The sequence below is a fragment of the Siniperca chuatsi genome, linkage group LG19, assembly GCF_020085105.1.
Source record: "Siniperca chuatsi isolate FFG_IHB_CAS linkage group LG19, ASM2008510v1, whole genome shotgun sequence".
NCBI lineage: Eukaryota > Metazoa > Chordata > Actinopteri > Centrarchiformes > Sinipercidae > Siniperca > Siniperca chuatsi.
The window spans coordinates 14,370,788-14,394,681 of NC_058060.1; the positions used below are offsets into that span (position 1 = coordinate 14,370,788).

General features: G+C 41.1%; 1 protein-coding gene across 1 annotated transcript in view; it reads right to left on the reverse strand.

Moving 5' to 3' along the window:
• Positions 1-8,988, reverse strand: part of kcnb2b (potassium voltage-gated channel subfamily B member 2b) — a 79,375-nt gene extending 70,387 nt beyond the window's left edge. The window contains exons 1-2 of the mRNA XM_044177255.1: positions 8,398-8,988; positions 6,538-7,245 (exon numbers count right to left, since the gene is read on the reverse strand). Coding sequence (XP_044033190.1) covers positions 6,538-7,122 — 585 coding nt within the window. The 5' untranslated portion in view covers positions 7,123-7,245; positions 8,398-8,988. The remainder of the gene's footprint in view (positions 1-6,537; positions 7,246-8,397) is intronic.
• Positions 8,989-23,894: the final 14,906 nt, after the last annotated feature.

Consider the following 23,894-nt stretch of genomic DNA (forward strand, 5'->3'; position numbering starts at 1 on the left):
GAGACTTCAGCCATCAGGCTTCTCACACCATCTGGCCACTCATTAGCCTTGGCTTGTATTAGCCATGTGGTTTATACTAGACTTGTGTTAAAGTGAGTTTTTCTTGTTCCCCTGAAGTACCATTGAATCCACTTTTTCCTGCTGTTCTCTCGCTTCTCTATTCCTTTAAGTGTGCGGATAACATAGTGCAGATTAGTCGTGCCTCATGAGTTTCATTTAATGATATCTTCATTCACGAATCACTGCGTGCATGGTCAAGTGCAATAAGCCTTAAGACAGACCAGTGGGCTCTGCTGGGACACCACTGCCACTGAGCTGCATCCACACTGTAATTCCTCTGCATGCAAGTTCCCACTGGTAATCATGAAAATGGAAGAAACCAGCAGTGGGTTATTTGTGCAGAGCAAAGCAAAACGTGAGAAGAGGATGGAGGTGTGTTTTGCAATTACTGCACACATCGATCATGAGTATTTCTGAAATAATTAAAAATGTACAACAGCGTGATTTCTACAGATCAATTTTAAGAGTCAGCTGCATCAATAGATTTCTCTTGCTTCGTCTTCCACAACTTCTTTTGCCTCACTTCAAACGTTCCCTTTCAACTCACACATTCAAACGCTTTAGTTAGATCAATAAAGGGCTGCAGTGTCCTAACCTGCTCTTCATTTTACATATGACCCTGGGATACCTCTGCTGTAAAACCCAAATGAGATCTAGTCAGCCTCTTAACAGTGAGAGATAATCTGACAAAATTAAAATTGCTTTTGTGTGATGAACTGTTGATTTAATGTCTCCCTTGCGTATTTTTTGCCACACACATTTTTTTTTGTATATATAGTGGTGCATCAACACTTTCAGCAGAAATCAAATGCAGCCACAGCATGAGTGTAAACTCACTGAATATAATGTAAACACACCCAGTGCTAAGAATTAAACTACAAGACACAATTTCATAGATTTTAAAGTGATTTTAGTATTACACAATCAACAGATATCACAATCCTGGTAAGTGTGTGACGCTACTGTTATGAAAGTTGATATTTGCTGCTTAGTAACATAACTATAAATTCAAACAGCACTAACACAACTGTGGAGAGTGGAAAGTGCTCTATCCACTGCTTACACCACTCATGCAGGTTGTTGTCCATATGAGGAAATTTGTGTTTAGAGTGAGTAAATAGCGGAACAAACTAGTGAGTATTCGCTGTCTACAACAAATCAGCCACTTTTCATGAAAATAATAGAAGGCTTTAAACAAATGAAACAGCTAGAGCATACAAGGTATGAAACTGACACCATGGTGCATTTTGAAGGAGTGGAATTAGTTCAGGGAGTTAGCAAGTAAAGTGCCTGTGCCCATATAAAGCTTCCAATTTCCTTTCACCCCCAATATTGCATAATAACCATTTCTGAACATAATCATTACAGAACTGATTTCAACTTAAGATAATCCTTATGTTGCAGGTGACTTATAGAGAGAAAAGAAAGACAGCAGTGGACAGGGGTACGTCCAGACGATAAATGCTGCTGCCTCCGCCAATGCAGGGACTATAAGAACTCATGCCACCTATAATCTAGGAGGTTCACTCTTATCTGATTATGATTGCGGGGTAAAGAGGATTTAGGTGCTGGTGCCTAAATGCTAGGCTGTACTGATTAGAGGGTGGAAGGCTTATGTAACTAGGAAACTGCAGGAGGGGAGAAGGTGTGCTCTACCTAAATGACAAACTCCTCCCCTGTAATACATCCTGATGACTTCCTAAAGGCCAAATAAGATAATGTAATACAATAATAACTCCTACAGGTTGCACAGAGGCATCCCCTTGAGAGAAATAACTGACTTAAAAGCACTGAAACAGGCTTATGAATATGACTGGAGACCCACAAACATCAAAATCTGATTTCAACAGTCAAGGTCAGCATCCAGTGCGCAGGCTTTTCACAAAATAACTAAAATACGTGAAATCCATTTGCCAAACAAGATGAGAACATTTCTTCCATAAAACGCCAAGGCCTATTTATTTAACCTTCTGAAGACTGACCACAATCCATGCAGAGATGAAAGGATGATAATGAAACACAAGGTAGCGGACCTCCTGCTTGAATTTGACCCATGCGGGCACATTTTGTAGACTTGACATAATGCTGACTAAAGGCCTCTCCCTCACTTCCCCAATCCCTACCTCCCTTCATCTTTGACTCTCCCACTATCAGAAACTACATCAGTACAAACAAAAGGCCAAATGCTTGCTTCAGTGCTGTAAAAGCCTGAAAGGAAACAGACGGATGGAGAGTAAGAGGCTGTGGAGTTACAGCACAACAGTGTACTAATTGAATTTGATCCTGTCACACTTATAGCTACGCATTTATATTGTCACTTCTGCTGTGTCACATGTCCACGATTCTACAAATGAATCAACAAAACAAAATAAGCAGTGTGCATTTGTGGCTGAACTGCATTGAGACAGATGAAAATGGTAAAATGTGTCTGTTACAGTACCTTATTATGCTACAGCTTCCTCATATTGTGCCATCATCATCAACAGTGTCTGTACTGGACTGACTTTGGCTGCTCCTAAGCGTGGGAGGACCAAACAGCACAAGTCTGCATCCCTACAGGCCCATTGCTTAGCATTCCCACTAGCTAGACTAGATTATTAGATAAGGGAAAGAGTAATGGTGCACATCCACATTAAAAGCAAGCACAAGGCTGGACATGGCTAATGTAGGGAGGAGGGGGGGAGAGATAGAAAAGCCAACTTGAAATGTCTGGCAAGTAGAAAAACTGATCTCTTTAAAATGCTCTGAATCTGCGGCCATTATTTTCCAGGGCTGCCCAGACTGAATGGACTCTAAAGTGAAGCAAACCTAAATAGGGGAATTTTTTGTCTCTTAAAGTGATGGTTTGTTACAGCTATACACATGAGATTGTTAATATTCTGAAAAGCTTATCTAGAAGCTTTACATGAGCACAAATCAAAATAAAAAGATGTTGCTGCAAACTATACTATACATATTATTTAAACTGAGCACTGTAGGCATCCATGTAACAACTAATAGCAATAATGTACAATACCAGGAACACAGCCTGACTCATATGTTAACGTTGAAGCTCTCGCTTAATCACAAGTTGCAAACGATTGGTGAGGTCCTGATATTTATTACACACTTTCTGCATATCGTCGTGCTTATCTGAACACATAAAGAAATGCATCTGAGGCATCTAATTGCATTCCCCTTCATGCTGACAAAAGACACTTCCAGTGGAAAAACATAGTCAGGTTACAAACTACATTTACAAGTTATATGCACCAAGAGGAAATTTGAAGGAATGATGATTGGTAATGGTAATGCATTTACACAGGGAAATATAAAAGCAAAAACCACTGTAATTCAGTCTCCTCACAGCAATCCACCAATCTGGATATGGCTTCCTTGTATGAGCTTGTGCTAAGTGTATTTGCTGCACAACAACACCCGTGACTCATTGTAAACAGAAGAGGGTCAGGGCAGCACAAATCCTTCTGGCTCAATATCAAGGATGACACGTTCTACAGGATTAATAGAAATTATAGCATAGAGTAAGGAAACAATGGCAACATCTATCTGATATTTTTTTCTAAATATGATTGCCACTATATGTATTATATAATTTAACTTTTACCAGTGGTTATAAGCTGTGGAGACACTCAATCAGAACAGAGCAATTATGAAAGAGGCTCCCAAGCTGTTGCCAGATATGACTTTGATCAACCTCTGCAATTTTTGTAATTCTGTTTTTGATAAAATTTCCAAAACACACGTGGGATGGAAGTTCAGCCAAGGGTATTGCAGGTGGAAGCTCCTGCAGGTGTACATTTACAGCACAAGGGCTTGCAGCATCTTGTTGTGACATGAACTTCTCACTTTTCCCCCTGGACGCTCATCTGTGACAAGCCCAGCACCGGATTGAACCGGACACAGAATAACTCCCTGCCCCTTCCCCTCCTTCTCACGTGACGGGGCACTCAACCAAAAGTCTTGCAGTAACACGCAGAAGCCACTGCATTAGCCCGTGGCCTCTTTGTTTTGACCGTTGCATTCATTATTCATTAAGAAAGGTTTGCAAAGATCCAGCTCAGCATCCTGAGGCATAACTTACATGACTGCATCCCTTACATCACTCTATCTCTCAGGGCTTTCCTCTGCCACTATATTTTCCGCCACCTCTCTTCCTTCACTTGTGACTTTCTCTAAACACCTCTTTGCTGCTTTCTTGGACCAGTTTTTCTTGGTGTAATGTCTTCTCAGTTTCCATCTTTCCCATTCTGCAAGGGCTTGCCCATACTACCGAAGCGTGCGCTGCTGTTGTTGCTGATAAGTGTAATCCTAGCTTGATTGACCCTGCTGAAAAGGTCAGTCCTCTCATGCTTAACCTTTATTTAAGGGCAGAGAGAACCATAGGTGCCATCAAGCAGCACATTGGGCTCTAATATCTGATGAAGGTAGTGCAAGAGAAAAAGGAAGGGAGTGAGAGAAAAGGAGACAGAGAGGGAGAGAGAATATGTGTATGCCAGAAGACTCTGTGACTGCATTTGACAAAGGGCTCAGGTTGCTTTGTATAAAAGCACACGGCTGTGTACCAGCCAAGTAATGGCATTTCTTTGGTCAAGGGCTTTCAAGGGTTCTCACTGCATGGTGCATGCCCCGTAAAAGGCTTCCCTGACCTCAGGGAGCTGCCATCTGACAGTCGAGCAGCACCGGCAGTCTTTTTCCAAATGCACAGGGCTGAGCTATTAGACTCATGTTCAAGTTCTCCTCGTAGAGCACTCAGCAGAATGTAAATGCAATTTGAATAAGGGTGGGATTTCCCTTTAAGGTTTCACAGGCTTCCCCCGCATGACAGTGAACAGGTCAGCAATACGGAGATGTGTCTGGAGAATGAGGGACCATACTGAGGAGGTAATCACAATCAATTACCCCACTGCTGTCACTGAGTTTGCCTTGAATTAGATATTGGCAGCCTCCTTATAATTGATTCTTGTGATATACAGCTTCCCCATGGAGACTGAATACAATTATTATGCTGACGCGGGATCCTTGTCAATCACAAATCACTAGTTGATTCAGGGAAAACAAGCCATGCAGGAATAATACAGGAAGGAGGAGCATGTATAGTAGGCCTATAAATGGATCTGAACCTTATGTATTCAGTGTCATTACCATATTTTAGTCATTTTTAAAGCTGAGTACTGCACTATAAATTTAACACAAGGCGCCAGGGGTATGAAATTGAATCTAGCATGATTTCCAAACTGTCACAGCCAAAGGGAAGGGGAGAGGCCTCAACAATGCACCACACATGTACAGCACATCAGGAGCTGCATTTCTCACAAAGAGGGGATGCCGTTGGCTTTGGTCACACACACACACACACACTCACAGGACCCTGTGTTTATGATCCTCTCACATGGAATATAATCCCGTCCAGCCCTGCCCTGCGCTGACGGATGATGAGATCAGGATACTGGAGACCAAAGGTAAATTACCAGTGATTGGATTTCGAGGTTGACCTACCTAATTGAGGACTTGAGTCAGAGTGGGGATGGAGGAGTTGGAGGAGGAGTTGAAAGAGACGTCATCATTTTACCAGGACAGCCTTGGCATTGCTACTCAGTCATTTGATTTCTGTGAGACTTATCGTGAAGAATGAAACCTGCACGTGACTGATGCAGCAGTTTTCTACACACGTGGTAGGAGGGAAGCGAGAGGCATGGATGACTACCTTGGTTCTTGATCAAATCGAATAAATGTGCTCAAAGTAAATACAGTAAACGACTCCAGAAACAACAGTATTCGTTGACCTGCAACAAACTTTTGACATCATCCTGTCATTTCGCTGACTCACAGCCAGATCCAGAAAGAAGCGCATCCAATCAGTGAGTAAGACTGACTCATAATAGAGACTTGTACCGCTCCCTCCAAGAGATGTGCCGTGTCACAGGTCATTGACAGATCTGGTCTACACTGATCACGTACTGATCACATCACATACTTTATCCCTGCAAAGAAATCAACACTAGAAGCTGACACACTTACCAATTATTTTGTCAAAGCAAATGGAGTCTAACTGTAGCTCCTGCCGTGATTTCACTAGTAATTTATTAGTGCCAGAACTATAAATTTTACTTTACCACGATGTTTGCCTGCACATCACACGTCTACTTCCACTCCTCATCTTCTGCTTCTTTTCTTCCATTACATCCACGCAAATTGTTACCCAAAGACTGCAGCTTTCTCTATATTTAATTCAACCCAACAACTGTTGCTACTTACAAAGATTGAAAACAGGCAGATGGCACACCTGATGAGAGTACAGTACACGCATGTTTAAGATTCAAACTGATTAACTCCTGATTATTTTTTTCAGGTGGGAGTAGGCCTTTAATAAGTGTGCTTGTAATGTGTTATGATCCAGGCAGAGTGTTCGGCTTTGAATGTGATCAGGAAATGTGAGATGGGGGTGGTGTGATCACACTTCCACTTTTGGTTCCCTACCTTGGCAGCCACCGAGGAGCTGGGCTTCTCCAGGAGATCCCACAGCTTCTTCCTCTTGTCTGGGCAGCAGGTGTTATCAAACTCACCCTCTCCCTCCCTCTCCCTCATTGTCTCTGCCTCCCTCCGCAGCTCCTCATTCATCTGCTCTTTTTTCTGGTGGTAACGGGCCTGGCAGCAGGACTCTAGGTAGATCTCGTCAATCCCCCAGTAGTCTAACTCCTGGCCAAACGAAAGGGCACACATCTCCTCCATCATGTGTAATTTGCCTGTGCGGTAAAAGTTCAGAATGGAGGTGAAGGCCCCCGGATGCCGATCGAAGAAGTATTCGTTTTCGTTCAGGTTGTAGTCGTCGCAGACTTCCATCAGGGACTCGTGGGTGTTGCAGTCTCGAAGCTTGCCGAGCCGGGTCCTGGGTAGCCGGTCCAGGGTCCGCCACAAGACCTCGTGGTTCAGACCCCCAACGTTAAGGCGGACTCTGCGGGAGCGGGCTTTGGTGCGGATTATGTCGATGGGCTCGGGGGGCAGGGAGGGAGAGGTTCGGATGTTGGTGGGCTTGAGCCCTGCTGGTCCAAGCTTCTCAGCCATGGCGATGGAAAAGGAGACTTATTGGGGAAGATGTTACGATGAAACAAAAAAGGAAAATAGAAAAAAAATGTCTAAAATTTTTTTGAATTATGTTGGATCCTCTTTAGGGAAGTCCCTCCATGGCTGAGAAAACACAAGAGACAGTTTGTGAGATGACTAAATGACAGATCACACATAAGTTAATCAAGTTCAGAATCCAAAATTGGATGTATTACAAAATTTAACATCCTTTTTATGCTCTGTGTTAAACATATTTCAAGAAACAAAAAATAAATCAGCTCTTTTCAAGCAGCAGAGGACACAGTCACCTGTTACTTCATATAGTCAGTCAAAAATAGTAACAGCTGCACAGTGTTATTGATCCCTTTCATCACATTTCTAAGAAGGTGTTAAGCCCAATCAATGATAGTCAATATGGCTGCTTTGCTTTGCACTCCACTCCAGCACGGCTATAGCTGGAGTGAGGCAATGAACTCCTGCTGGAGCATTACTTTCTATGCAGCCCCATGGTTGAAATGGGACTCCGTGGTAGGTCAGGAAACAAATTAACTGAAAGAAGCCTTGAAATCCATTGATGTACTCTTACTATTTGGATGGAGGAGGTGTGTGTGACAACAATTTCTGGAGTCTTATTAACTTGTCATTTTCAATCTTTTCCTATGCCATATTTAGTCATTATATTCATATTCACTGACAAATATAACACACACATGAAAAGAGCCATTATATAGATTTTTTATTTTATTTTAACAGAATGATTAAAATGCCCCTTACATTTGGATAAGTCCTCAAAATGATATAAAAAGTTGTAAATATTAGAGTCTTTGATCATTAATTGAAGCATGTTACTATTTTTAATAAGGAACAGGCTGTATCATTCTTGTACGGATCTGAGATAAGCGGATGTTCTTGAATGCAACAGTTTTTAGTTACATTTGGCACTGCCTGATTATTTGTACCAAAAACATTGCCACAAAGCAGTCAATTTTACATTCCAAATTGAATTATATTATGAGTTGATGTGTATAGGAAGGGATGTAAAGCGGCATCAAATTGCTAATCTACATGTTTTGACTTGTTCTGCAGTCCTATAAATTCAAAAACACTGCATACCTGTTACGTTACAGGTTATTCTGTTTTCTGTAAGGTTTTCATGATCCAACACCCTCTATGTAAATCAGTCTGTACAATCTGTGCTGGCAACGCACGGATTCTGTTTTCGACTGTTCAAAGTGCCATCCAAATAAAAAAAGTCAGAAAAATAGTCTCTCTCACCTTGCCGAGATAAACCACCTTTTGCATGCAAACTTCTCTTGTTCCTAAGGGAGTAGAGGATGAAAAGGGAGCCGGGATCCCCCTTCAATCAAGCGGCCACGACCGAAGAGAGCACTCCGCGAACGCCGCGCAGAGAACGCGCGTCCCACATTTTGATGAAAATGAGTCGAGAAGAGAAGAAAAACAGCGTGAATGTCCTACAAATGATCATCGGAACACAACCAGCGCTGTTTCGCCATCGGAACACTGGGGAAAGAGTCCTGTCTTCATCCAAAAGCTTGTAGCGTGTGGAGAAGACGGACTCACTGAATCACTGTGCTGCAGACGTCGTGCGCGTAAAAGGCAACGGGAAGGAACGGGATAAGCGAACTGCGGAGTGTCCCGCTGTATACTACATAAGGAGGAGCAGAGGGGTGCGCACGGGCTGCACCACATCCTAGAGGTGAAAACCTCGATGTAACTGGGTAGCAGTTATATTCCATATTACTACAAAATGAAACCAGCTCGTTCCATTCCGGTGAAGAATGGAAGCAAAGAGTTGATTGGAGATTTTTTTAATTTTGATCGTTTCAGTCATGAGACATCATAACATTAGGCTATCGTACAAACACACACTCATATGCACACAGAAACAAACACACACACACACACACACACACACACACACACACACACACACACACACACAGGCCATAACCTTTATCTCATATCTTAGAAATCTGTGGCCCCATAAAGGCTGGTTTTGAAGTGTTGGTGGCAAATTATATTAGGTTCACAATTTGCCATAGGCGACATTTAGTGAAATGACCATGAAATGTTATGTTGCCTCTGACTGTAAATGCACAATAAAACCTGGGTTTTTGCTTTGCAGCACTGTAAAGAATCTCCTCTAAAAACTGATAGAAAGTCATATTTCATTTAGCTTTACAAATTGCTTCATCCATTCACCCTCACAAACACACACATCCATTACAAGTAAAACAGCTAAAACCTCAAAGGTAACAATTACCCAACCATTTGAGATGTTCCATTTGACCCACAGCAAGAAACCTGATCCGCAGAAGACAAGAAGATGGTCTGACCCTTTTTCTTGACCACTTGAGAGGGCAGTCAGTAAGCGATAAACCTAGGCGGACACACCGCCTCCCAAGTAATCAAAACTCATCTATTAGCTATTAGTATGCAATGACCTTCTCACTCCCTGGTCTTAAATGAATAAATCTAGATATTGAATTATGTATCCCTTATTATCTCTCAGATTGTTACCTACACTGCAGGAGTATGAATAGTGTTCAGTACAGCAATGATATTTCCCTGTAGAGCTTATGTGTCAGTTGAACATTTCCCCTTAGCTAAGCGCTTTTCCAGAAATTTGATTATACACTGCATATGTGTAATTGATTTCCTTGCCATGTTTCTTCCGGTGACAAGTGATCAATAATGCTGCATTGACTGAACAGAGCCTTTGTGTGCACATATACTATGTCTTAACTGTATGGGCACTGTTGTTTGAAGGTCAAAGGCTTTAGCGCTTTCCAGATGTCACAAATGGATCTGCAGATTTCCCCATAATCCAACATCATATTTATGGCAATCACATATGGATCTGATTAATTTTTTGAATGTGACTTCAGCACTCTGGCTATCTAGCACATAGGCTATGCCTTGCAAATTTGATTTGAATATTACACAAGGGTTACAGGGGTGAAAATATGCATCCAAGTTGCAAAAAAATCAGTTGAAGTCAAGTTTTTTCCAACAACATAATGTTTGTCACTTAGATACATGCAAAGTTTGCAGATTATTTTTTTTTTAAACCACAATGACAGTGTTCAGGACTAGAGTGGTGAAGCATCTCCCTGACCCCTAATTGACAGACGTAAATTATTCTCTTGATGACAACAAAGCTGCTGATGACACAGCCGTTAATTACTTAGGGTACAGAGAAATGATTAAGGGCAATTGACTGTGTCCCCTTTCATTAATTATTATCAAACTGGCAGCTATCCTATGAGTCATGATGTGTGAGGTAGCAGTGATACAAAATAATCAGCGGAGCAGGATTGCAGCTTCTAAAGCAGACAAATGTGTTGTGTGGAGTAATGTCATACTTTGTGCAGTAGATGCTTCCAGCTCTGTACTTACACCACCTGCATGCATTGGTACTCTGAGAAGTTGAAGCCAGCCCGCGTCGCCCTATGTGGGCGGAATAACTCTAGTTATCAGTTTGATATCTGTAATTACTAACTTTCCATATAGAAATGTGTTGATGCACTGCAGGTTACAAAAGACTACAAAATGTGTTTATAGAGATTAGGTTATGCATAGATTCCTGTGTACTATGTGGGCATGTGTGCTTGTGTGGGTTGTTGCCATAACAACCTAAATTGTAGCATCATGCTGAAGAAACACTTTGGGCCATGGAGCTAGATAGGCTTGCGAGCTAGCGTGGCTGACAGTGATTGAATCAACTGTTTGGTCAATTAACCTTTGCTGTCTGTATTTATCTGAATATATTATACACCCTGACAGTGATAATGCAATGTGATGATGGAGACTGAATGCCATGCAGATGTTTAATACAGCCCATTCTGCGAGTGAAGACAGAGAAAAGTAAGTTATAAAGAGGAACTCAAAGGTGAGGAGCAAACCTAACCCAGCAGTCACCTCTAGCTCTCTTTGTGAGCATGTGCTCATCAATCCCGGACCAAAAAGAGTTGACTGACTACACCGGCTGCCTCCTCCCTGAGCTGTCACTGCCTGCTGTATTTTCCCTTTTCAATTTGTCATAAAATGTGTCCACTCCATCATCCAAACAACACCGTGGACACACTTGCAATCCACAGCTCCTGCTTCTGACGCTGTCAGCACATGAGAGAGACACACCATCATCTGTTCATAACGCCTTCATTAGAGCGATGCACTAAGGAGCAATGCACAGATCATTTTCAGCTTCCCTGTAAGCAGCTGAATGTGTTCGCTCATAGATAAAGAATGGAGGCTCTTAAAGTATTAGGCGCTCTATTGCATGAAAAAGTTGCGGTTAAAACGTTTTTTCTTTAGAAAGGCTGAGCAGATTTAAGCTAACAAGCCATGTTGCTCTGCATGTGAAATGGGTCTGTGTGTGGCGGAAGAGACAGAGAGAGAAAGAAATGTAGATGGCTGTAATTTACTGTGAGCTTCTGCAGAGGGGGGAGAGCAAAAATAAATTACAAATATTAAATAGTTAAATTACAATAATAAGCATTCAATCAATGGTGAACACCTTTCTAATTTCTATTTCTTAATAGAAAGCTGCAATAGATATGAATGCTTGTAAAGAAAAAAAAAGACATGGGTGGGCAAGGTTAAAAGTGCAAGCATGCATTCTCTCCCACTCCATTTCTCTGCTGCCTGATGCCAGTGCATAGTGATTTGAAGGCTTGGATATAACATCATTTTTATGTCATTTATTATTCTGTGAAATTCAAAGTTGAGGAAGGCCCATGACTGGCTGGATGTGAGGCCACCAACTGTGAGTTTGAAGGCTTTAGTACGCCATGGTGCAGTACAGTATGTACAAATGTGTGTGTGTGGCTGCGTCTGTACGTGCGTGTGTGTGTGTGTGTGTGTGTGTGTGTGTGTGTGTGTGTGTGTTTTTCAATAAGAGGGAGGAAACACGCAATAGCAGCAGCCTGTTTATTCTCTTTGGCTATTTTTAGCTGCTGGCCATGTCAAGGTCCACACAACCACCCACCCACAGTGGGCAGCAGTGGCCTTCAATATAGTGGTCTGCTGCAGACCAGAGTCATTAATCTATGTCATCTTTTCATTCATCCCACAAAACACACCTGTTCACCTCTGATGCTGCCAGCAACACCTAATGTGTCAAAAATACACACAACACAATGAACATGCTTTGGTATTTGTTTGAGCAAAATACAACTATAGTACGCAGGGTGTCCCGAGGGCTTATCAGTCTAAGCCCTTACCATGTAACCATGCATCTACTAAATCCTGGTTCAAATCCAACCAAGGACCTTTGCAATATGTCATCTCCCTCTCTTTCTCCCTGTGTTTATTGTCACTCCCTACTGCCATCAATCAAAGCCAGGCAACAATGCCTTAAAAACAATCTTACCTAAATATACCCTGTTTTCTTAAAGTGCATATGTAGTCCATGGCGCTCTGGCCACAGCATTCTGTCTGGTGCTGTTGTTAGCAGGGGAAAAACAAACATGATTGATTACTACTCCGTCCTGCTGGTTATGTTTGCATAATACAGGGCCATGGATCACTAATTGAATGGGTGTTGTTTTTATGTTTTTATTATTGGGATCTCAGCTGCGACTGCTGGTCAATTACATTCGTAGTCATGTTGTCGTGCACAGGAAAGCACGCACACACGCTGCCACAGGCACATTGAAAGAAACACACAGAGATGTTTAACTCTGATTTAACTCTACACCTCAGCATTTTTTTTTACCAAATACAGAATGCCTCATCCTTTGCTGCACAGCTTCAGTGTAAGCTCCAAATTTCAGGAGTTTGCGCCACACTCATCAGCATTCATCAGTGTGAATAATGCTGCCTTGCAGGGTAGACAAGATGCTCAGTGCTGCACCTTAACCCAAAGTGCTTGTGGCAGCATGATAATGTGAATATAATGCACTTGGTCTAATTGCTGCGAAAACACCCAGGCTGGCAATTTGACCTGCTACTACTGTCAAGAGTCGTCCTATGAGAGTAAGCATTTATGTAATCAGAGCAGGTGTGGCACCTCTAGCGTGTTCCAGTGATCACTGTGTGTTGTACATTGAAGTGAAAGACAGGGAGGAGAGACCATGGTATGAATAGCAATGAAGTCACTTAGCTGGCATATTAAATGGGCCTGGGGTGGACCATTCAGCATGTTCATCCTTCACCTGACTTGTATTAAGGTTTTGAAGCTGAAAGTGCCATTTTAGGTTTAATAGGTTTGTTAACAGAGAGAACATGCTTTTACTTTGTACATTATTGCAGCATATTTCACATTACTAAGTGAGTTTTTCTATCATGGGCCCTGGTGACACGTCTGTATCAGGAGAAGCTAACATTACCGAAATTCATCTTTTTGCATCCACACTGCCCTGCTTATCTATGCAGATAATTTCTGTAAATCACTTATGCTGAAGTAGCACAAAGGCAGCGTTGTTTATGCTGCCATAAGTCAGGGAGTTGCATTGATACTGTTGTCAGTTGTGTAATTGGGTCCACAGGTAGTGTTATGTTGTTATGAGTCCCTCTGCAAAATAATGTGAAAGATGAATCATTTGGACAGGAAACCAAAACTTGCCCGCTCCTGGGAGGGATATTGTGATGGAGAAATGTTTTCCTCCTCTCACAAATGAACACAGAAGAAATAGGAGGGAGGTCTATTTAAATTGGTGTGTAATGCTGACTGTGTTTGTATCTTTGCACAAAGGATCCCATCTTTAAAACTGGAAACTAGCAGAATTGCATGAATTAAGAAAATCCAAAGTCCAAAACACTGATGAGCTTTATACCACAGTGTTAATAATGATAAGGTATTTTTTCAACATAAACAGGCAATGATGTGGCAGTCTGTTAAGGCTAACTATAGATGTGTGTGGATGTTCATGTTGTCTGTGTGTTGAGGTCAAACTGGAGTAGGTGATGTCGCCCTATAATGTTTCCTTGTTCAGGCTGTTGTTTACCTGCTGATCCTCGGTCACGTTGAGGGGATTGGGCAATGGCGATTCTGGGCTTTAAGTATGGGAGATGGTGTTGCACTGACATCCAATCCTCAATCCCCTCAGCTAACTGGACTGTGTCAGTGTGTGTGTGTGTGTGTGTGTGTGTGTGTGTGTGTATGCATGAGTCAGTGATAACACCATGGCTATTTGCATTAACCAATTCATCAAGTCACTAGACGTGCAGCAATCCAATGTACGCATTTGATATGTTCAATCACTATCAGGGTCCAGTGGTGACATGATATCATTTCATCTCGTTTGTGTCCTTCAAGGTTACACATATTGGACTTTAAAGATAATGCTAACTGCTGGAGATGTCAAGGCTCTTGATGGACTCTGGTACATGCTTTCTGGAAGCACCTTCCAGAGAGCAATATAAACCAGTCTATTAAAGAGGTCACTGGTCTTGATTTCTGTCCTTGACGATGGGTGATCCTTTGAATGTGGCCTATAGTGATTGGCCCAGACCAGTATCATGGTATACTAAGATGGAATTTGAGACTGGGTAACAAGCCTGGAAGCCAGTTTAAGTGACAATTTGTTTGGGAATGTGTACCACTAAAGCACAATATCTGCTGACATGATACTGTAAGGTACAAGGTACATTTATTTTGATTTGATTTGATTTTAAGATTTAACATTCAACAGCCTTAATGTGGTTTTATTACCTGATCTTGAGGTCTTGTCTTGAAGAGAGTCTCTGAATCAAAATCTAGTTAAGGCCTTCCTTATATACGTTTTGTGCTCATATGTAATTCTAAAATAATGTGTTTAGTCAAATTATCCCACAGCAAATTTGGGGCCAGGCAGTGTTCTGATATTTATGGAAAACTGTACACATTAGAAGCAGTCAATAAGTCAGCCTGATATATCGCTAAAGAGCTGACTCTACACAGGATTAAAGGACAGTATGACCACAGGCTTCTTGCAATTTAATGTACAGCTCCACACCAGTTGGGGGATTAGCGCTTTACAGTATCGATGCTTAGGAAAGGCAAGGTGTCATTTGTTTTTCTCATCAAGTTCACTTCCCTAACATCCATGGCAGTTGCCTCACTACCAGAAGTTCAAAATACTGATTCAGTGAAGTCATCTTTGATGCTGTTGATGTGTCGGAATACTCATTTAAAAATAGACCAGACGACCAGGCTTATGTCTGGAAAAAGCCAATGCTGGTACATATGTTGTGAGGCTGATATGTGCATTTGTCTTTTAGAATAGTTTATCTTGTGGTCTGTTTGTGTGGTGCATGTCACGAGTTTTATTTATGGCCTGGTACTTCAATACACTTAGCCATCAGTAGAAGTCAATAGGGTTTTCCCTGCTTCTGTAAATCTGAGACAGGCTATTTAAGTCTTTTCTTTCTTGCTTTTTTTTCTTTGACTGTCTAAGCCCATTTGGGGAGAAAGGCCAAATGCTGTTCGGGTAAACCTTACACTTTCAATACAATCAAGGTAAGCCACACCTTTTCACATGCCATGGCCCATCTAGGTATACGGCTGTAGCCTCACGCTGAGCTTGAGAAAACCCTGGTGGATATATTCCTCCCGAAGTAGAAAAGGTCAATTGATCCTTATTGTGAGGTATCTGTGGGGTGATGACGGCCAAATATCTATCAAAATTGTTCAAAGTGAAGGACTGAACACAGTTTCTTAAAAATATCTTAAGGTTAACATGATTCTCATTGTAAGTGTGTGGGCTAAGATCATCTTAGCCTTAAGAGACTTTTGGGGAACAGTGATCTGATAGATTTTTACTGCACTGAAAAATCTGACACGAGTCCTGCACTTCCAAATCCCTACTGACGAGGCAGGCTGAAAGAATCCTGTCAGGAACTGAGACTTCCCTTCATCCATCATGCGGCGTGCTTGGCAACCCTGCGCAGCTCAACACGCCCTCTACACAGAACACAGGTCCAAGCCCTTGTCCAAAAGCGGAGTCATGATGAGAAGTATCAAAATGAGTTATTTCTGTCACCGTAAAGGAGAACCCCTGAGGACAGATGACGGTCCTTGCATCATTGCACCCACATTAACCTTCCTGTGAGGGATCAGGCACAAGCTTACTATCACAAGGGAGTTGGGTCATTGTTCTAAGAATACCTTCTCTGGTTTTTGGAGGGCACATATGGAGCCCTGCGTTCAGTAGCTCCTGTGCAGAAAAGCCCTTCAGAGCCTGGCAGATAGACAGAAAAGGAACAACGTCCTCAAAAGAAATGATGGGCAGGTGGTAATGCTATCCCTTGGGTGCTCTGTAACTCACACCTGAGGGAAAGGTTAGCGTGCAGCTAAACTCTAGCCATTTGATTACTGTGACAGAGGCAGAGGTAATTAAGTTAATACGGTTTAATTATGTTGAGTAGGATTCAATGAATGTTTCATTGTTATCCATGGTTAGTGGCAGCACAATGCAGTGTGAGATAGCCAACAAGTGTTGCCAGATGGGGGTTTGGATGTGGTTGCGGAAAAAACACTTCCACAGCAACCATACTCAATTAACATGTATAGCCAAAAGTCACTTGAGAAGAGCGAGCGATCTGTTTGATAATTCATCCGGAAAATATATTGTTTTCTGCACTGATTATAAAAGTAATTAAAGTAGCAGTTTTGTGATGTTAATCATGCTTTACAGTATCTTTGAATTAGGCTTAAAAACTGTAACTGTTTGATTTGAACAAAGTAATTTAAAAGCCATCATCCTTCATGCTGTGATGATAGATGGGTCCCATTACTATACTGAATAAGAGGGTTTATACAGCACAGTGACTATGTTGTCAGGAATACCGTTGACATATTTTTCAAGCATGCATTATACACAAATAGGAACCTTTCAACATGTCACAGGATGATTAATTTAAATCAAAAGTAAACATCACCAGTTTTCCCTTTGTGTTAACTAACACACTCTTTATATAACCGCTTGATCCCGAGCATACATTGATACAGTGGTTTCTGAACCTATCTCAGCCCATTCTGCTTCAAGGTTGGCTGTGTGTTTATTGTCCATTGGTGAAACCGTATTGAGTGCTGTTTTTTCTAATGACTGCATTCATCAGTATAAGCTTTCAGTCATTTGAAATACAGCTTGACTGTGTTCTTTGCAAGGTGTTTAATTGTCTGCTCTCTAAGTGCCCTCTTGGTATTTTATTGAACAAATTTATTCTGAATGGAAACCCTAGAGGGTATAAAGCCATCTGTTTGACATTGCCAGCTGGACCCTGTCCGATAAGAGACATTTTTACAGCAAGGTTAAGCTTCAGGGTTTAAAAATACACAATGTAGCGAAGTTGGTAAATGTGGAGCTTTAGAATTGGAGGAGGCATACTACTGATTCCAAATGAAGCTACTGAATGCACATTGATTAGATCATAAATTATGATCTCAATCTTGGTGTCCTGAACTAAAGACAGAGTGTTTGGAGAAATCAATAATCTGCAGAGTGCAGGAAGACATGTTTCAAAACAGCTGAGATAACAGCTAAACACCTGATAGAAGATAGAGAGAAATTTGTGCAATGCCAATGAATACATTTTTCCTTTTTTTTTTACTGCAAGGTAAGCTCTGTGGCTCGGCTTCTCCAGGGAAACCTCCGCCAACACATATGAGCTCACATACAAACACACACACACACGCACACACACACACACACAAACGTAGTCTCAAACACTGGTCAATTGCAGGTATCCCCACCAACACATGCATCTCTGCAAATGTCTTCCTACATAGAAATATATGTGCAAGATGCATTTCTGTGTAGGAAGACATTTGCAGAGATGCATGTGTTGGTGGGGATACCTGCAGCACATACTCTACATGCATGCCATGTGAATAGAGAAGAGATGCATTGTTTGTGCACAAACACAAACATACAGTCTCCTTTGTATGGCTTTCTCAGAGCCCAATGTGTTATAATGAGTGCTGACTTATACAAAGGGCACCTTTACAGCGAGTCTCTTGACCTGTGCATGTGGGAAGCTGTTTGCTGTGGAAGAGGAGGAGGTTCAAGGGTGAACATGGCTCTCAGCAAACACACTGAAATGACTGCACAGAGGAGACAGCCAATAGAGTTTCAAATGCATGTAACAAAACACTTTTCTAGTACTGGTTTCTCACACTCTTGCTGGCACAATATTTTTACTTTAATATACAACTTCACTAAAATCTCACGGATTTGAAGGTGACACGCGGGGTTAGATGGAAAGACAGTGTAAGCCTCTGCCTTGGCTGTACTGCATGTACTTTACAGTATATATGAGCTCACATAAATATCCCCAAAATAAATCGGAAGGATAGAGAATGATTAAACTTTTAGGATTATTTATTGTGTGCTGAGCGGACATGCTGGGAGTTATTTATTTGCCGAGCATCAAAAACATTTATGAGTCTGTTTCAGCAGTATGCTCTAAACAAGAAGTCATAAATCTACCAGTGTATCCTCACTCCCCTCCTCTACCCCTCTCTGTTGAGCCGTCTCCACCTTGCTATCTCTCCCTCCACCTCTTCTTCCACTCATTTCTCATTTTTCAGTGGCCCTCATCACCTGAGTAAGTGCTTGCGCTCATAAAGATTTACCATCAATTTCAAATTCATCAGTCTGATTGGATTTTTTTGCGGTGGGAGAGAAAAGGGAGGTGGCTCCGGTTGATTTGGTGTTGCCTCTTAAACAGTGAAGTGGAACACATTTCAAAACTAATGTACTTGATACAGCAATTTTGGAAAAAGAAGTGGGATAGACTGTGGCCACAAGGTAAAAAGAATTAATAAGAGGTGCCACAGTTTTTCGGATGATACTGCACTCCACAAGCATATCCGTGCATTTGTCAGATAAGCATTTCCTCTCCAATTAAAAATCACAGTGCGATGCAATGCTCGTGAATGGTCTGTCTAAACTACTGAAAGAGTTCCAGCAGTTTGTCTCTAAGTCTCTCTGCACGTGTGTTCCAGTCAGAAATCTGTATTGTCTCCACAAGGTGGTGACATGTTCATTAGCTAAGTGTTGCAGCTTATTTTCACAGCCGATCTAACTCTTGTACTGATGTACACTTAGTTGTGTGGGTGATAGTACCTCTCCCTTTCCCACATCTACAGCACTAGCTGAAAGAAATATAGTAGTGTAAAGTAGACCTGTAATTAACTCTGATTTATCAAAAAAGATTTAAATAAATGTGCATGTGCGTTTTATTGTTTATTACAGTCAATTCAAACTGTTTGTGGGCCCTTGTTATCCTGTAGTATGAAGTGCCAAGTGTGTACAAAACCGTTCACTGCTAAGAGCAGTTCACTGAAGTGAGACGGTGAAGTCAACCACTCATTACCACAGTTTGGAGAGTATTGGTCCACAGAGCTGGCTGTCTTGACCCGTTCACTGACCTTCAAAATAATGGTGGCAGTGGAGTGGGGACAGTTCATTACCCCCAATGCCTGTCAGTCCACTAACTCATACATCCTCAATCACTAAATAAGGACAAGAAAACAGGGCATCCTGGAGTGGTGACATTTTGAATCTCATCTCCTATCTTTCCCTTTTTTCTATCTGCTCAGCCTTCCAACCTAATCTCTTCTTCCGTCTCTTCCTGCATTTCATCCTCACTCATTATCATCACATACACTCTCACTTGCTATCTTTCTCTAAACATAGGTCTTTTAAAATAATCCGAAATCAATCACTTAGAGATTTTCTAAACCTGTAATTCGCAGCTGTGTGCAAAAACAAATGATGCGTGATTACGCATTATAAGTAAACTGCTTTCTAAGAGGAGATTTACATATAAATCAAAACGGGTTGCACCACACAAACTAGTTCTTACATCTAGATAAGTTGCTAATAAATATTTACACCTATGCCAGGTGTCATTTAGCTCAGTTAGATACGCAATTACCAGTTTAGAGTGGAGAGTGATAATATGAAATGTGGTCACCATATCTCCCATGACATTTGGTCAATCCTGTTTCATAATGATGTAAACTGTGAAGATTTGAAATTACATTTCACAAAAATAACATATAATGATATGGTAATATGCCTCAAATTTCCAAAATAATAACAAAATGACAAAAGAGCATTGTTAGGTTATCATAATCAGATAGTTTCGACTGACTCTTAACTGCATGAATACTGCTAATAGTGAACCATATAGTTTTTATATCATATAGTAGTATACTATATCATACAGTATCATATAGTAGTATAGTAGTCTACTATATGAAACTATAGTTTCATATAGTAGACTTCCTCATTGTTGATTGCTTTTGATTGTACCGTGCTACAAATGACACCTAGCAAGTGATTTACATATGATTTAAGTCTACTAGTTAATATCTAAAGTTTTATTGACGTAACCAGAAATATGTTACAAGTTTGAAACTAGCTAGTTAATAAGTTCTTCTGAAGGCCACCTTAATGAATTTAAGAGTAGCTGGTGCAACCCAGTCCAGGGCACCGTGTTTTGGACGGTTGCACTCCTAAATATAGTTTGCTTATAATGCTGGTTATCTCAGAATTGAAGCTTACTTTACTGTTGCTATTATTGTAAGACGCTGTGGATGAGAGGACCCACCAAATCAGTGACTGAAGTGTAAATTCAGTGTTAATGATCGGCACGGAGCACAGCATTGACAGATGGAAGACTACTGTTAGAGAGGATTAAAGGTCGGCTCAGGGGAAGTGGTCCTGCAGGTACGTCAGGGGTTGGAACAGAGAGAAGCACATGAAGTGCTTCCAGTCGCTTTCCAGATGCAGCTGCAACACACATCCTGCTCTTCTTCAGTCTGTGTGAGTGTATGCCAGAGCGAGGGCACTTGGAAATGCTCTCACTGTGTGAGTGTGGGTATATGTGTGCGCGCACATGTGTGTGTTAGGGGATGGAAGAGGGAACTGCATATTGTGTTGCATACTTGTGTTTATATCTGTTTTTATGACTGTTTTGTGTACTCCTGCACCATGACCACCCAAATTTACCTATTTGGGATAATAAAGCTTACCTTGACCCTGACCTTGACCTTGAGTCCTGGTCTGGAGTTATTGCTGATCTGCTTGACTTGAGAACTTTTCTAAAATCAATTAAAAACAAATCTTTGACTTAGCTCATCATAAAGTATGATAAAAAAACAATTTGTGATACAAGCAGGATAACTGCAGCAGATGTGAAAATTACACTGTATATGATTACATATCACAAACTTAGCTGCAATAAATTATACAAATATCTAGCTGCAAAGTGAGCTTGGACTTGTATTCTTTTTTTTAAAGCACAAAAAAATCCACAATTTGAAGAATTTTGAAAAAAAACTGGAATATTGACAAATACAATGCTACACTAACAAGTGTGCGAGGGCATGGCCTTACAAACTGAGCAGATGGTGTAGCTGGGATGGGATAGAAATGATACTGTCTCTGACCTGACAAGCAGCAGAAGCCTGTGTAGCTCATGATTGTTTTTCCAATTTGACCTGTGCGAATCCACACAGATAATCACAGGCATCAGGATCAAGGATTTAGACCTCAGGGGGTCCCAGCACTCATAATACTCACGGTAGTCTCGAGACAATGCAGTTGCACTCACCTCAGCTTAGCTCAGACCAGCTGGGGCTTGGAGAGATAGAAAACAAAGGAGAGAGAGAGAGGGAAGAGAGAGAGAGACAGAGTGATACCAACAGAAACTATACTTTTAAGTCTCCTGAAGGACCATCATCTATCTAACTGTTAGTTCTCATGTCCAATACAGATCTGACCTCTCAGCCTGTCACCCACAAAAAGCTTTGACATTCTCGTGTTATGCTGTCAAAAATAACATTTTGCCCGACAAGGGAAACATAGCTTCAGAAATACGCTTCTACGCCATAATTCAGAGCAGCAGAGAAGACTAGTCCAAATCCCACTTCTGAAACACTGTCAATGTTTCATATAAGCTGACACTAATTCCTGGTTTGGGACAACTCATGGTTTGCTTGTAGGAGGCAAGAATCAAAGTTTAAAAGCAAACTTGTAAACTTTTTACCAAACAGCATAGTGTCCTGTCACCAACCAGTGTTGAATCGTTCATGGTTGTTTTATTGTTTGTTTTAATTTATAAATATATTTTTCTTTTCCAAAAAGATTACACAAATATAGAAATACATACAAAAATAATAACTGAAATAAATCCATACACAAATGTATAGGGAAAAAATAAAGAAGGAAAAATATGAATGTGGTGATAAAACAATTCTGGACATATATACATAACTTCTTAGTCTTCTTTTTCACTTGCCTTGTCACCTCTAGCCCCCCATACACATGTGAGTCAATGTGTAAAATGTGTCTCATAAACATTTCATGACTTTGCAGTAAGCAAAAATAATAAGCAAGCAAGCAAAGTTTATTTACATAGCAGATTTCACAGACACCAGTCACAAAGGGCCTCACAGTCAAAGAAATAAAAACACATAAATTCAAATGGAATTAAATAAATAAAACAAAGATAAAACGGCAGATAAAATATACAAGGGGAACAGACATAAGACACAATTAAAAAAAACATAAAATACCAGACGCTACCTAAATGCCTGTCTGAACAGGTTTTTAGCTGCTTTTTAAAAGAGTCCACAGAGTCCAAAGACCTCAAGCTTATTAGGAGACTATTCCAAAGCTTAGGGGCAGCCGATCTCCCCGAGTCTTGTGTGTCACCTAGGTGCACTTCGTACCTCGGACAGTAATAACAGTCCCCTTAAAACGTGCTGCTTTACACTCGATACACAATTTGACTGGATATAAATCTACACACTCCTGCAAATTCTACACTGAAAAGGATGTTATAGTGGAACAAAAGACAGTTGTTAAGAATAAGTTATTATTCATCATGGTGTTTACTTACACTGAAGACAAAGCTAAATCGTAACTGATGTTCCCTGCTGTGTGCTGTCTTTCTTGGACATGGACTGCTTCACATTAAAACCACAGACATCCATAATTCATTCATTGTTGTGTGGAATCGTCTGAAGAATAACAGTCTTACCTTTGTACTCTTGTTATTAACACCAACATTTCAGAATGTTTTGATTGCCCTGAGGAAATACATGGAGAAATACAAGCATTGCACTTTTTTTTAAAGAGGAAAGCATTTAAATGTCTTTCTCTGGCAAAACTCCACATCTCAGGACAGCCCCTGAAAATCATGCCTTTGAGCTCTTAATTATATGCTTAGAAAGAATTTAATCCCCAGTATGACTAAAGAGATTGCCTGTGCAAACATATTTGTATTGAAATTTGCATCCTTGTTTCCAAATGATTTACAATGACAGGCTCTTCACTGTCAGTCCAGGGAAATCACTAAAACAAGCTTAACCATTATAAAAACTTTTGTTGTTTTAATGGATGAGGAAAGTGACTTTTTGATTAGAATTCAGTGATGGCAGATGACAAAAGTCAAACATGCTGACTACTTTTTCAGCAGGGGACAAAGTGAGTGTCAAAAAGCAGTCTGGCAGCCAGGCCTGCAGTCCCCAAGGACACCACCACTCTTAAGAGGTAACCTCATTTATAAGTGATGGAACACCAACGCAGTGCCACATGTTACCAAGACCACACACACCCACCCACCACACACACACACACACACACACACACACACACACACACACACACACACACACACACACACACACACACACACTAATACCACTTAGGCTGTTGTGAACTTCTGATTGACAGGTCTGGGGTATAGCACTCTGCATAGCGCTGTTCTCAGCCACTTTTGGTGTACAGCAACATGTTAACCTGTCCTTT